This window comes from Trichomycterus rosablanca, chromosome 14 (assembly GCF_030014385.1).
Source record: "Trichomycterus rosablanca isolate fTriRos1 chromosome 14, fTriRos1.hap1, whole genome shotgun sequence".
Lineage (NCBI taxonomy): Eukaryota > Metazoa > Chordata > Actinopteri > Siluriformes > Trichomycteridae > Trichomycterus > Trichomycterus rosablanca.
This window is the reverse complement of record NC_086001.1, coordinates 16,060,212-16,075,813: the sequence shown is the minus strand read 5'-3', so window position 1 is coordinate 16,075,813 and position 15,602 is coordinate 16,060,212. Positions and strand designations below refer to the sequence as shown.

Sequence of the window (15,602 nt, the reverse complement as noted above, 5' to 3'; positions counted from 1 at the left end):
ACAGTATATTCTACTAGCACACGCAATGTTACTGCTGACCAAATGTGTGTTTGTTTCTGTGTGTGTGTGTGTATGTGTGTATTTGTTTGTAGTGTGTATTAAAGATGATATTCTTAGCTCACTGACCATCGCATCCTCGGTCCACCTGACCCACCCGATGGAGGGCGTCTGCAATCAGGTCTGGCAGCCTCCCGTTTAGGTCCACGGATGCCAGGCAGCCCTGGTAGCCATCCCGGGATGCTATCAGCTTGGGCAGACTGTTATACATAGTCTTTCCCACACCACCTATATACAGCTCTCCTACAGCAAAACACAAACACTGAGAGTCAATAGATTAAAAAAAAAAAAAAAAAAAAAGATCAGTTCATGCATTAACATAATCCTGTATATTCATGGTTGTACAATGAACGCAGCCTGTACAACTTCAGCACTCATAGAGTATACAGACAAAACACATACCTAGAAAATTAAGGGAATGATTTTAAAAAGTGAAAAAGTCAGAAATAACAACACACAAAGAGAAAACGAAGGAGTACAAATAAGAAAAGAAGTCAGAAGCAGAAAATGTATCAGACTGGTAAATGAAGTGGTTATTATGTTTTAATTTTTTTTATTGTTGTCTGTACAATATAGTATTTTTATTTTATAAATGATCTTTAGGTGAAAATACAATAACCTACTTATGAAAAACTCAAAGTCAACAATATAATAATAATACTAATGCAAGGTGTTGAAGGGCAAAAATGTAATGGGTTTGATTTTCCAGGCAAGCAACCAGGGTCCTTTTTGTGTGAAATTTTCCTATATACTGTATATATATATAGGAAAATTGTATATATATATATATATATATATATATATATATATATATATATATATATATATATATATATATACGTATATACAGTGTATCACAAAAGTGAGTACACCCCTCACATTTCTGCAGATATTTAAGTATATCTTTTAATGGGACAACACTGACAAAATGACACTTTGACACAATGAAAAGTAGTCTGTGTGCAGCTTATATAACAGTGTAAATTTATTCTTCCCTCAAAATAACTCAATATACAGCCATTAATGTCTAAACCACCGGCAACAAAAGTGAGTACACCCCTAAGAGACTACACCCCTAAATGTCCAAATTGAGCACTGCTTGTCATTTTCCCTCCAAAATGTCATGTGACTCGTTAGTGTTACTAGGTCTCAGGTGTGCATAGGGAGCAGGTGTGTTCAATTTAGTAGTACAGCTCTCACACTCTCTCATACTGGTCACTGAAAGTTCCAACATGGCACCTCATGGCAAAGAACTCTCTGAGGATCTTAAAAGACGAATTGTTGCGCTACATGAAGATGGCCAAGGCTACAAGAAGATTGCCAACACCCTGAAACTTAGCTGCAGCACAGTGGCCAAGATCATCCAGCGTTTTAAAAGAGCAGGGTCCACTCAGAACAGACCTCGCGTTGGTCGTCCAAAGAAGCTGAGTGCATGTGCTCAGCGTCACATCCAACTGCTGTCTTTGAAAGATAGGCGCAGGAGTGCTGTCAGCATTGCTGCAGAGATTGAAAAGGTGGGGGGTCAGCCTGTCAGTGCTCAGACCATACGCCGCACACTACATCAAATTGGTCTGCATGGCTGTCACCCCAGAAGGAAGCCTCTTCTGAAGTCTCTACACAAGAAAGCCCGCAAACAGTTTGCTGAAGACATGTCAACAAAGGACATGGATTACTGGAACCATGTCCTATGGTCTGATGAGACCAAGATTAATTTCTTTGGTTCAGATGGTCTCAAGCATGTGTGGCGGCAATCAGGTGAGGAGTACAAAGATAAGTGTGTCATGCCTACAGTCAAGCATGGTGGTGGGAATGCCATGGTCTGGGGCTGCATGAGTGCAGCAGGTGTTGGGGAGTTACATTTCATTGAGGGACACATGAACTCCAATATGTACTGTGAAATACTGAAGCAGAGCATGATCCCCTCCCTCCGGAAACTGGGTCGCAGGGCAGTGTTCCAGCATGATAATGACCCCAAACACACCTCTAAGACGACCACTGCTTTATTGAAGAGGCTGAGGGTAAAGGTGATGGACTGGCCAAGCATGTCTCCAGACCTAAACCCAATAGAACATCTTTGGGGCATCCTCAAGCGGAAGGTGGAGGAGCGCAAAGTCTCGAATATCCGCCAGCTCCGTGATGTCGTCATGGAGGAGTGGAAAAGCATTCCAGTGGCAACCTGTGAAGCTCTGGTAAACTCCATGCCCAGGAGAGTTAAGGCAGTTCTGGGAAATAATGGTGGCCACACAAAATATTGACACTTCAGGAACTTTCACTAAGGGGCGTACTCACTTTTGTTGCCGGTGGTTTAGACATTAATGGCTGTATATTGAGTTATTTTGAGGGAAGAATAAATTTACACTGTTATATAAGCTGCACACAGACTACTTTTCATTGTGTCAAAGTGTCATTTTGTCAGTGTTGTCCCATGAAAAGATATACTTAAATATCTGCAGAAATGTGAGGGGTGTACTCACTTTTGTGATACACTGTATATATATATATATATATACACACCGATCAGCCATAACATTAAAACCACCTCCTTGTTTCTACATTATACTTGTTTCTCACTGTTTATTTTATCAGCTACACTTATCATATAAAATACCGTGTCCACTCACTGTTCACTCTGTTAGACACTCCTACCTAGTTGGTTCACCTTGTAGATGTAAAGTCAGAGACGAGTGCTCATCTATTGCTGCTGTTTGAGTTGGTCATCTTCTAGACCTTCATCAGTGGTTACAGGATGCTGCCCACGGGGCGCCGTTGGCTGGATAATTTTGGTTGGTGGACTATTCTCAGTCCAGCAGTGACAGTGAGGTGTTTAAAAACTCCAGCAGTGCTGCTGTGTCTGATCCACTCATATCAGCACAACACACACTAACACACCACCACAATGTCAGTGTCTCTACAGTGCTGAGAGTGACCCACCACCTAAATAATACCTGCTCTGTGGTGGTCCTGACCATTGAAGAACAGCATGAAAGGGGGCTAACAACCACTATACCACCACTTCAGCCTGACGATGGAAACAAATTGTAGGGCAAAATACACTAATTTACTGACTCAATTCTGTCTATGGCAAATAGAAAAAATGTTATACTCCAAAAAGACATGTTTCATGTTGCTGTTTGGCACCCACTTCACCAGATGCAGCTATTATTAACATAATTCTTAATTTCGACTACACTAATTATGTATCTTTGAATGAAATCTCTTTTATCTGCTTGAGCTGATTTATCAGTTCCTACCACCTATACAAACTAATGAAACTCTGGTACAGCTAATGGAGTAGGTGCTGCATATCAGTAACGGTCCTGGATGGATCGGCTTAATCCCTACCCCCAGCCACTATCTGTGAATAATTAGTGATGTTCTCCCTGTGCCCAAATGGGGTTTCTGTAGATGCATACAAAAACATGCAGAGTGTGAACTGGCCATGAGGGAGTTAATTTGTGTGTGTGTGTGTGTGTGTGTGTGTGTGTGTGTGTCACCCTGCAATAGATTGGCTGTGTGTGTGTGTCACCCTGCAATAGATTGGCAACTTGATTAAGTTGTTATGCACTCAGTGTTTCTTTTGTGCCAGCAGATCCCCGATGATCTGAACCCACCAAAAAAGGAGAAAAAAGTGAGGATAAAGGAATTAATAAACTGATAGATTCTAACATAATACATGCAGTTATTAGATTTTCTGTTGTTAGATTTTCTCTTAAAGACTTTTTAAAATGACTAAATCGCTTTCTATTGATATGGCATTGAACCACCCCTCATTTATCCATTTATTATCTATTGTGGCCATTTATTAACAAAATAAGAATTGTAAGTGCATTGCTGCATGATGGCTGTAGTTAGTGGTGCAAGAGAAGCAGTACTATTGTAATGGTCTCTTATCCAGACTTCCCAAAAAGACCATTAAATAGTTACAGCTCATTTAGAATGCTGCTGCTAGAGTTTTAACCAGGACGGAGAGAACAGAGCACATCATTTCAGTTCTACAATCTTTACACTGGCTTCCAGTTAGTTACCACTGTGTTTAAGCTGAAATAAAGGCTAAAGTTAGTGAACTACCAACTCTCTTCTGTAGAGCAGAAAAATCATCTCATCACACAATGTAGCATTGGAACCTACAACCCCAAATCAGAAAAAGTTGGGACAGCATGGAAAATGCTAATAGTTTCTTACATTTACTTTGACGTTTATTTGATTGCAGACATGATGAACCTGAGATATTTCATGTTTTATCTGCTCGACTTCATTTCATTTATTAATAAACATTCATTCCTGCATTTCAGGCCTGCAACACATTCCAAAAAAAGTTGGGACGGTAAAGCATTTACCACTTTGTAATGTTGCCATTCCTTTTCACCACACTTAAAAGACGTTTGGGCACAGAGGAGACCAAGTGTTTCAGCTTTTGTTTTGTCCCATTCTTCTTGCAAACACGTCTTAAGATGTGCAACAGTACAGGGTCATCGTTGTCACATTTTTCCTTTCAAAATTCTCCACACATTCTGTATCGGGGACAGGTCAGGACTGCAGGCAGGCCAGTCCAGTACCCATACTCTCTTCTTCCTCAGCCATGCCCTTGTAATGTGTGCAGCATGTGGTTTTGCATTGCTTGTTGAAAAATGCATGGACAAACATGTTTCCACTGTGTGATGGTCCATCCTAGATGCCTATGAGCCCAAAGAAGTCGACGCTGCTTCTGGACATGGTTAACGTAAGGCTTCTTTCTTTTGCACAGTAAAGTTTTAAGTGGCATTTGTGCATGTGACTTTGTATTGTAGTGCTTGACAAAGGTTTGCCAAAGTAATCTCTCACCCATGTGGTTATATCAGCTATTGTTGAGTGAGGGTTCTTGATGCAGTGCCGTCTGAGCGATCGAAGATCACGACGTTCAGCTTAAGCTTGCGCTCTTGGCCTTTACACACTGAAATTCGTCCTGATTCCTTGAATGGTTTAATTATATTATGCACTGTAGATGGAGAAATGTGCAAATCCCTTCCAATCTTGCTTTCAGGTTCATTGTTTTTAAACTTTTCAATCATTTTCTCACACATTTGTTGACAAACTGGAGATCCTCTGATCATCTTTGCTCATCAGAGACTCGGCCTTTCCTGGATGCTGCTGTTGTACCAAACCATGATTACAATCACCTGTTGACATCACCTGTTTGGAATCACATCATTATTTAGTTTTTTCACCTCATTAATAGCCTTAAAATGCCCTCGTCCCAACTTTTTTTGGAATGTGTTGCAGGCCTAGGCCTGAAATGCAGGAATGGATGTTTGTTAATAAATGAAATGAAGTTGAACAGATAAAACATGAAATTCATCCTGTCTGCAATTAAATAAAAGTCAAAGTAAATGTAAGAAACTGTGTTTTTAATTTATTTGCATTTTCCATACTGTCCCAACTTTTTTTAATTTGGAGTTGTATTTAGAAATTTTAAATTTGTCAGATTTAGTTTCTTAGCCAGAGATTATGATCAAATATGCTTGCAATGCTCTATTCTATTTAAGTGTTGTTTAATGATTTAATTTCTAAAACATCTAGGAAGCTACTTACTCATTATCTGTGGCGTGAAATCACAGCAAATTATGCTCCAGGACTCTTGTTATGTCTGCACTTTACAAATGAAGCCTAAATTGGTTTGTCTGTGGTCAAAAAGGGCGTCTGGTTAATAAAAATAAGAGAACATTACTCCCACACAGAATTAATGCTGGCAATAAAACAGTTTATGAGATAAAATGCAGCTATTCTTCTTTGACTAATTTATCTCAAACAACACTCCCACATGCACAAAGCATCTGATCAATAGCCATTCTGCACAATCTTCCAGATCGATAGCTGGCCGAGCTACCATGGCCGTGGCGTGCACAGAAAAAGCCCACAGCTGGTTCGGGATCATCAATGAGTGTTTGCTTCATCAGATGAATGCATGTCTACTCGTACACGTCCAATTACTACTTTCTATTCGAAATCTTTACATCAGTGACAGTCTGCTTTTAAGAGCTGCCATTAAAACAGTTACATAACAGTGTGAAAATGAGCTTTGAATGTAAAGTGTATTTAGTTCTTATCTCTATTCGTTTATATCACACATAGTGTTCCAATAAGTAAGCAGCTCTAATAAAGAAACCACGAATATACAGGTGAAGTCATAAGTTTACATACACATTAGCCTCATTTATTTAAACTCCATTTATTCATTCATTCATTCATTGTCTGTGATGTCACTGTTTTATCCTGTTCCAGTCTACACCGGTCAAACTCACAGGGCAAAGACAGGCAAAGAAACTGGAGCTCCATGAAGAAACCCATGTAGACACAGGGAGAACATGCAAACTTAACATGTTCCCAACTGGGAATCATACACACAACCTTCTTGCTGGGAGGCGACTACGCTACCCACAGAGTCACCATGCTGCTCTTTTATTTACACTTATTTTTCACAATTCCTGAAATTTGGCCACAGGTGTATAAAACCAAGCACCTAGGCATGCAGACTGCTTCTACAAACATTAGTGAAATAATGGGTCACTCTCAGGAGCTCAGTGAATTCCAGCGTGGTAACGTGATAGGATGCCACCTGTGCAACAAGTCCAGTCGTGAAACTTCCTTGCTACTAAACATTCCACAGTCAAGTGTCAGTGGTATTATTACAAAGTGGAAGTGATTGGGAATGACAGCAACTCAGCCACGAAGTGGTAGGCCATGTAAAATGACAGAGCGGAGTCAGCGGATGCTACAGATGCTACAATCGCTACAGATCTCCAAACTTTATGTGGCCTTCAGATTTTGGACAATTTCATGCTTTCAACTTTGTGGGAACAGTTTGGGGATGGCCCCTTCCTGTTCCAACATGACTGCACACTAGTACACAAAGCAAGGTCCATAAAGACATGGTTGCGCGAGTTTGGTGTGGAAGAACCTGACTGGCCTGCACAGAGTCCTGACCTCAACCCGATAGAACACCTTTGGGATGAATTAGAGCGGAGACTGCGAGCCAGGCCTTCTCGTTCAACATCAGTGTCTGACCTCACAAATGCGCTTCTGGAAGAACGGTCAAAAATTCCCATAAACACACGGGCCACATCATATTAAACCCTATGGATTAAGAATGGGAGTCACTCAAGTTCATATGCGTGTGAAGCAAATACATTTGGCAATACAATATATATATATATATATACAGTATATATATATATATATATATATATATATATATATATTGTATTATATATATATAGACAACTATTAGCTATAACATTTAATTGAATTAAATAATCAATATTCAGCCAAGCCAGCTGCTCTGATACTCTGGAGATTTTGTTGTTGAAACTTCTAGAAACAATAAGTGGTCAGCTAGAAAGCCCCATATGCTTAAGGAATGGGACTCCCCTGTACTAATGAATATATCATGTAAACCTGCTTTGTTTTATAAGAAGCTTCATAGATTGGTTTTCATGCATGAGCAGCTGTAAACAGTCCTAGTACACTGCCAGCTGCAGTATAAGGTGTAAGGTACATCACCAACAGTCAAGGCAGGGGTGGAAATGTCTCCCACACAATCATGTCTTATTGATGAATCATTGATATTGGACGCCAGCAAAATATAGCAATTAACGTGTGCCAGCTGCAAGGTTTAATTTAGCAGATTTATTTGCTGTAACGGGAAGAATGGGAAGAATGTCATGCCTCAGCACAAGAATGTGCAAGAACGTGCTTCCCCACACACCTAAAGAGAAAATAGAACCCCTATGCAGAATCTCAGTTCAAGCTAGAATAAAACTATGGCTAAATAACCCCAACACAATAATAATAAATACAAATTAATAAAGGGAAAAAAGGATTTGTCACCTGGAGCACATTAGCGCTCACAAGCCAATTTAGGCTGCACAGCAAGGCACGACTCTTAACATGGATGGACTGCTGAATCTTCATTTAGCAGCCACACTGTTACATTTGCTTTGCTTTTTTTTTTTTTAAGTTGGGACAGTACAACACAAAATTTCACAGCAGAGTTTGAACTAAAGATATTTCATCATTTGTCTGGTAAGCTTCATTTCATGTGTTAATACACCTCCATTCCTGCATTTCAGGCCTGCAACACATTCCAAAACAAGTTAAGACGGGGGCAATTTAGGGCCAGTAATGAGGTGAAAAAACTAAATAATGATGTGATTCCAAACAGATGATGTAATCATGGTTTGGTACAAAATCAGCATCCAGGAAAGGCTGAGTCTCTGATGAGCAAAGATGATCAGAGGATCTCCAGTTTGTCAACAAATGTGTGAGAAAATGATTGAAATGTTTAAAAACAATGAACCACAAAGAAAGATGGAAAGGGATTTCTCCCTCTACAGTGCTTAATATCATTAAACCATTCAAAGAATCAGGAGGAATTTCAGTGCGTAAAGGAATTGTGAACCCCCACTCAACAATAGCTGATATAACCACATGGGTGAGGGATTAACCTTTGTCAAGCACTACAATACAGAGTTACATGCCAGATGCCACTTAAAACTTTACTGTGCAGAAAAGAAGCCTTATGTTAACCATGTCCAGAAGAGGCGTCGACTTCTCTGGGCTCAGAGGCATCTAGAATGGACCATAACACAGTGGAAACATCTATTGTGGTCAGATGATTCAGCATTCCAGGTCTTTTTTGGAAAAAAATGGATGCTGTGTGCTCTGGACCAAAGACTAAAAGGACCATCCAGACTGTTATCAGCAACAAGTCCAAAAGCCAGGGTCTGTCATGGTATGGGGCTGTGTCAGTGCCCTTTGGCAAAGGTCATTTACACTTCTGTGATGGCAGCATTAATGCAGAAAAGTACATTAAGACTTTTAGAGCAACATATGCTGCTTTTTAAACTACATTATTTTTTTTACGGACGTCAATGCATTTTTTTTCAGAATGAAAACCACAATACCACATGCTGCACACATTACAAAGGCATGGGTGCGGAAGAAGAGGGTACAGGTACTGGACTGACCTGCCTGCAGTCCTCACCTGTCCCCAATAGATAATATACAAAACATGAAATATATTGGGCTATTCTATTTGAAATAAAAGTCAAAGTAAAGTTTCTAAGTAAATGTTAGAAACACCACTATTTATCCACATTTTCCATACTGTACCAACATTTTCTGATTTGGGGTGGTATAAACAGCAAGACACTTCATATTAAAGCTTATGGTTTAGAATACTTTAAGTTATTATAAATAAGATATCTGGCCAGTTTCCTTAATTAAAATGCTTCCAATGAGATGCAGCTAGCATTTTCTTTGAACCTGGGTATTACCTAGTCCTGTCTTTAAACAAGTTAAAATATCATTTAAAGCTAATCCATACTACTTTAGTCTCCTCACTGGTTCCTGCTGATCACAGTTTGGTGCACAGTGATAGTGTGATAGGTTGTGCTTTCTCTGAGTGCACTTTGGTTAAGATTGATGATTCACTCTTTAGATTTTACTGCTGTACTTTAGCTCAATAACCAAGAAATCTCAGAAACAAAGGTTTATACTGTGTCTGTGCTGCATTATATTTATAGTGTACTACATACACTGATCAGCCATAACATTATGACCACCTCCTTGTTTCTACAATCACTGTCCATTTTATCAGCTCCACTTACCATATAGAAGCACTTTTAGTTCTACAATTACTTACTGTAGTCCATCTGATTCTCTGCATGCTATGTTAGCCCTCTATCACCCTGTTCTTCAATGGTCAGGACCCCCACAGGACCACCACAGAGTAGGTATTATTTAGGTGGTGGATCATTCTCAGCACTGTAGTGACAATGATATGGTGGTGGTGTGTTAGTGTGTGTTGTGCTGGTATGAGTGGATCAGACACAGCAGCGCTGCTGGACAGCTGGACTGAGAATAGTCCACCAACCAAAAACATCCAACCAACAGCACCCCATGGGCAGCGTTCTGTGACCACTGATTAAGGTCTAGAAGATGACCAACTCAAACAGCAGCAATAGATGGGCTATTATCTCTGACTTTACATCCACAAGGTGGACCAACTAGGTAGGAGTGTCTAATAGAGTGGACAGTGAGTGGACACGGTATTAAAAAGTCCAGCAGCATTGCTGTGTCTGATCCACTCATACCAGCACAACACACACTAACACACCATCACCATGTCAGTGTCACTGCAGTGCTGAGAATGATCCACCACCTAAATAATACCTGACCATTGAATAATACCTGACCATTGAAGAACAGGGTGAAAGCAGGTTAAAAATCGGTGTATACACCACATAAATACTACAGTACATCGTTATTTTGCTGAATATAAAGCTGTGTGGAATTCACCAGCAGGTCTTATAAATTAAAGAAATGAATCAGTGTGTTTTAATTGTAATATAGCAGCATCTGTAATAACATATAGGATTTTATTCATATTGTTTCAGTTACATTTTTTACATTCACAATAACAAAGTAAGTAGGTAATCTGGTAACTAAGGGTATTTGTGAAAAGTGAATAGTTATAAAAGGAGAATCCAGCAAAGGCTTATTTTGTGTCAAACTTCTTAAGAGAATTGTCACTCAGTTACATTTCTTAATACATTTCTTTTATTTAAGTCTTTCATCATCGACCACCAACATAATATTGTGAAAGGATTTAGGATATCAGTAAAAATGCAGGCCAAGGTTAAACCCACTGTTAAATGTGCAGTATTTGGGGACCCTCAGATAGCATCGCATGATAAATGGTTATGCTTATAATGGGTTGACCTGTAATTGCTGCTCAACTCGTAAGTGAAAACTACATTTTCCAGGTGCCGCCACGCTCATTAGAGCTTCTGTGTTACACCTGTGGTCAATGCTATAAAAAGGTGTGCGTACCTTAAAGTGGTGCTACATTGTGCATGGCCCAGAAGTTTGTTTATTTATTTATTTATTAGGATTTTAACATCATGTTTTACACACTGGTTACATTCGTGACGGAAATGGTAGTTATTTGTTACACAAGATTTATCAGTTCAAGTTTAATGTCAAACAGTGATGGACAATTTTGTATCTCCAATTCACCTCACTTGCAAGTTTTTGGACTGTGGGAGGAAACCAGAGCACCCAGAGGAAACCCACGCAGACACGGGGAGAACACGCAAACTCCACACATAAAGGACCTGGACCGCTCCACCTGGGAATCAAACCCAGGACCTTCTTGCTGTGAGGCAACAGTGCTACCCACTGAGCCACTGTGCCACCCTGGTCCAGAAGTTAAGTAGTTGGTTTGTGTTGTGTTCTTCTCATTTTACAAAATTCCAGATTGAGTGCTAAGTTAAAAATCAATATAGATTTTTTTCCTTGGTCTGTGGACGTTTTTTAAGCAGATCAGTGATTCGAGTGTCATCGAATCATATTGCAGAGGCTATTGCACTAAACAAATCAGTGAATTTTTGTTTCTTTTATTTAGTTAGTATAGAGGGAGAGCATAGGTTTGCATTTAGGTCATGGGATTTTGGTGGACCAAGTAGCTGGTTTGTTGTGTTCAGGTGCAGTATCAAACCAGAGCTCTTTCTACCTTAGTTTTAGCTGGTTGTTGGTTGCTTAGTTAACTAGGCTATACACTAGATGTATAGATGTATAGAGCTGTACCCTATAGAGCACTCTTTATTGATGCGCTACAGCCTAGTATCAAATCCTGCCTTGCCTGGTTTATTTATTTACTTTTTTATGTTCCTTTATAAGTCACAGTGTTTGTGTGGTATTTCTTTTGGCCTCCTTTATTCTGATTCTGTTCATCCTGTCCAGCCCCTGCACTTAGGTCCTGAATCACCTCAGTGGTGAGTCATCCTACACCACTATCATTGCCATGCTACTGTGATAAACACAGCCACATGGGCTCAGGAGTAGGTAAAACCTGCTGTTACTTAACACAGTCCACCACTGTATCAAGAAATGAAACCTGAAAATGTATTATGCCAGCATCAATTTCATGCAGAAACACTCAGGACAGAAAACGGCCATCAAGTGTTATGACTGTTATCGGCAAAAGCTGCAAAATCCAGCATCTGTCATGGTATGGGGGAGCATTAGTGCCCACAGCATAAGGTGACTTGAATGTGTGTGAAACTGCCATTAATGTCAATGTTACATCCTTTCCCAAAAAGTCCATGGTTATTTCAGTAAAACAATGCTAGACCCACGACAGAATGATGTTATAGACACAGCTTGTGCGTGATTGATCAATAGAAAAGGTGCCATTATGCAATGGTAAACATTTCTCTGTCCCATTTTTTTTTAGTTTAATGCAGTCATCAAATTCCTAATTTGCTCATATTTACAAAATAAGATCATGTTGGTCAGTGAAAATATTGGACATTGTTTCTTTTAACTCGTCACTTACATAGGTTGAAGAAAGTTAACAAATTACAGATTTTAAATGCATGTCCCAACTTTTCTGAAAATGCAGCTCAAATGAGGTCCTCAATCTCATTGAAGGGAATGCAAATTTAAAATGTATGTTGATGCCTATCAATCACAGCTTTACATACACATACTTAGACACACACATATGTTTAAATATTTAAGTGTTATTTAGTGCAAAAAAAAATCTTGCCCAGGAGACTCATTGATTGGACATTGTTTCCATCCAGTCAACTTCAAATTGTATTTAAAAAAGTTCTGCGAATTCTCAAACACGATTGTCTTAATCAGAATAATGAAGTCTTCCAGCCATATACACTCTTTTCTGCCACCGGTAAACATTGTTCACTTAACAGACTTCTTATTAACTATCTAATTGGTAGAACCAAGTATATTACATCAGGGAAAGTAATTAAAATCTATTGAACAGAGTAATGGAAATTCTACTTTTGTTACTAGTCATTACTCCCAGATCACTTTAAGCTGTTAGTTGCTTCTATTCCATTGTGTTCTCTATGACAAATGTACAAAATAGAAATTAAATGTTCAAGAACCACTAAAAAGCAGGATCTGCCATGAATTAGGATCTGCTGAAACTTGGGTGTCACTGTCTACAGTCAAGTAAGCTTTACATTGTCATTGTCTTACAGCTTAGAGGTTGTCATCCAACGTCTACCTTTTCTTTGATTTTAGGTCCATGACAATGTAAATCTCGATGGGGACAGTGGTAGCCAAGTGGGTAGAACTTTGGGCTATCAACCAAAAAGGTTGAGAGTTCGAATCCCAGGCCCTTGAGGAAGGCCCTTACCCTTCTCAGCTCCAGGGGTGCTGTACGATGGCTGACCCTGTGCTCTGACCTTAGCTGGGAAATGCGAAATGAAAAACATTCATTGAACTGTAAATCTGTATATGTATATATAACAAATAAATGCATTCTATTATAGGGCAGTTGTAGCTTAGTGGTTAAAGAACTGCACTAGTAATCAAGCAAGGTCACAGTTTAAGGCTCACCACTGCCAGGTTGCCACTGTTGGGTCCTTCAGCAAGGCCCTTAACCCTCAATTGCTTGTTAGTTACTGTAAGTACTGTCACTTTGGATAAAAGCGTCTGCTAAATGCCAAAAGTGTAAATGTAAATCTCACTTGACTGTGGACAGAGTGACAAAGCTTTTTTGTTTTTAAATAAAGTTGACTATTTCATTTTAGTAAAGAGATTAATTATGTATTTTGCATACACATGTTGCGTATTACAGTATTTTCACACATGCACAGCTTCTTGTTCACTGGTTTGTATCTAAGACCCACATAGAGCCTCACTGCACATGGAGAGTCACTCTATGCGAGTCTGATCACTCAGCTGGCACTTCAGTGGCGGAGAGAAGAATCCCTGTACAAACCTTTCACCATCAAACACTGTCAATTGTGTTTGTTGGATGCCTGGCCAGGTCAATGGCACAGCTGAGATTCAAACTTAAATTTTTACATTTGGTGTGCTAGCGCATTAGAATGCCACACTACTGAAGCACCACATGATGCACTTAAACTAGCTCTATTTATGTGGGCAAAGAGAAGTCACAAGATACATTCAATCATAATCACTAACAAGGAATTAGCATGCCCATGAAGTTAAATGACATCACTTTGTACATCACCAAATTAGCTGTACTGTATGTATTTTTTGCAATATATATTTTTATATTTACATATACTAATTCATACCTATATCTAATATTATCTGAAATCTATCTATCTATCTATCTATCTATCTATCTATCTATCTATCTATCTATCTATCTATCTATCTATCTATCTATCTATCTATCTATCCATCCATCCATCCATCCATCCATCCATCCATCCATCCATCCATCCATCTCTCTGTCTAATCTATCTCTCTGTCTGTCTATCTGTCCATTCATCCGTCCATCCTTTCATTCAATTATCCATCCAACCGACCAACCATCTATCCATCCATCTAATCTATCTCTCTGTCTGTCTTTCTGTCCATCCATCTATCCATCCATCCATCCATCTAATCTGTCTGTCCATCCGTCCGTCCATTTATCCAGCCAACCAACCAACCATCCATCCATCCATCCATCTAATCTATCTGTCTAATCTTTCCATCCAAAAAACCTTACATTTAACGGTTTAAATGTACAATTAAATGGTTTAAAAAAGAGTCAGTATGTGTATTCAGAATTTATTTAAAGTAATACTAAAACTGTCCTGCTTTTCCATCCTATGAGTAAAGAAAATTCTTATTTTCTTACTTAACATAAGCTCAAAAGATGAAAGCAATAAATAAAAGTAATAAATAAATGAGTCAGCAGGTTTACACTAACAGAATCAGAAGTCTTGCTTATCCGGCCTAAGTAGCTAAAAGTGTTGACAGCATTTCCCTCTTATTTTCCCCTTTTTTTCTTTCCTGTACTAGCTTTCTCAATGCAGTTTTTCAGTATTCAGTTTCACTTTGCTGAACTGATTCCTCCACAGGGAGTGTGTTAGCGGTGAACATGTTGACCATGCTGACTAAGAGACACCCCACACAATCTTTTTTTAACTGCTTATTGAAGTGTGTTTTTACAAACTTGCTCATAGATGTATGTGGATCATGGATCATTTTCTGTATCTTTAGAAAAGCTATCAAAATTCTATATCTATATCTGTGCCCCAGCTAATTTAGAAGAAAGGCTCAAGGCAGAGGAACAGCTTTTGTACAGTGCCCCTAGAGCCAAGAGGGTTAAGAGCCCAGCAGTGGCTGGATGGCAGAGTCAGTATTTAAATCCACAGACTTCCAGTTGTAACCCACAGCTCTACAAACTAGGCTACCACTACTCTAGATGCTTTTAAAGATAGCAACTTACAATTGTGGCCCAATACAACTTGAACAATTGAGGGTAAAGGCTCTTGCTCAGAGGCCCAAAACTGGCAACTTGGTGGTGGCAGGGCTTGAAACAGCAACCTGCTGGTTACTAATCCAGTACCTTAATCACTGAATTTCTGCTGAGCTAACAATCTGCTAAGCTACCCAGCCCCCTGAACTACCACTAATCCTGGGATACAACAATCCTGGTTACAACAACGTAACCCCAGGATCGACTGATGCACTTGGTTGGTGTTCCTCTTGAACCCCTTGTGACAACAAAC

The 15,602-nt window shown here is 39.4% G+C and overlaps 1 protein-coding gene across 2 annotated transcripts in view; it reads right to left on the bottom strand.

The window, feature by feature from the left end:
* The window catches only part of nrxn2b (neurexin 2b), an 810,738-nt gene that overhangs the window by 277,933 nt on the left and 517,203 nt on the right, over nt 1–15,602 (bottom strand). For both annotated transcript variants that reach the window (XM_063008256.1, XM_063008257.1), the window contains one exon: nt 127–300. In XM_063008256.1, the coding sequence (XP_062864326.1) occupies nt 127–300 (174 nt within the window). The remainder of the gene's footprint in view (nt 1–126; nt 301–15,602) is intronic.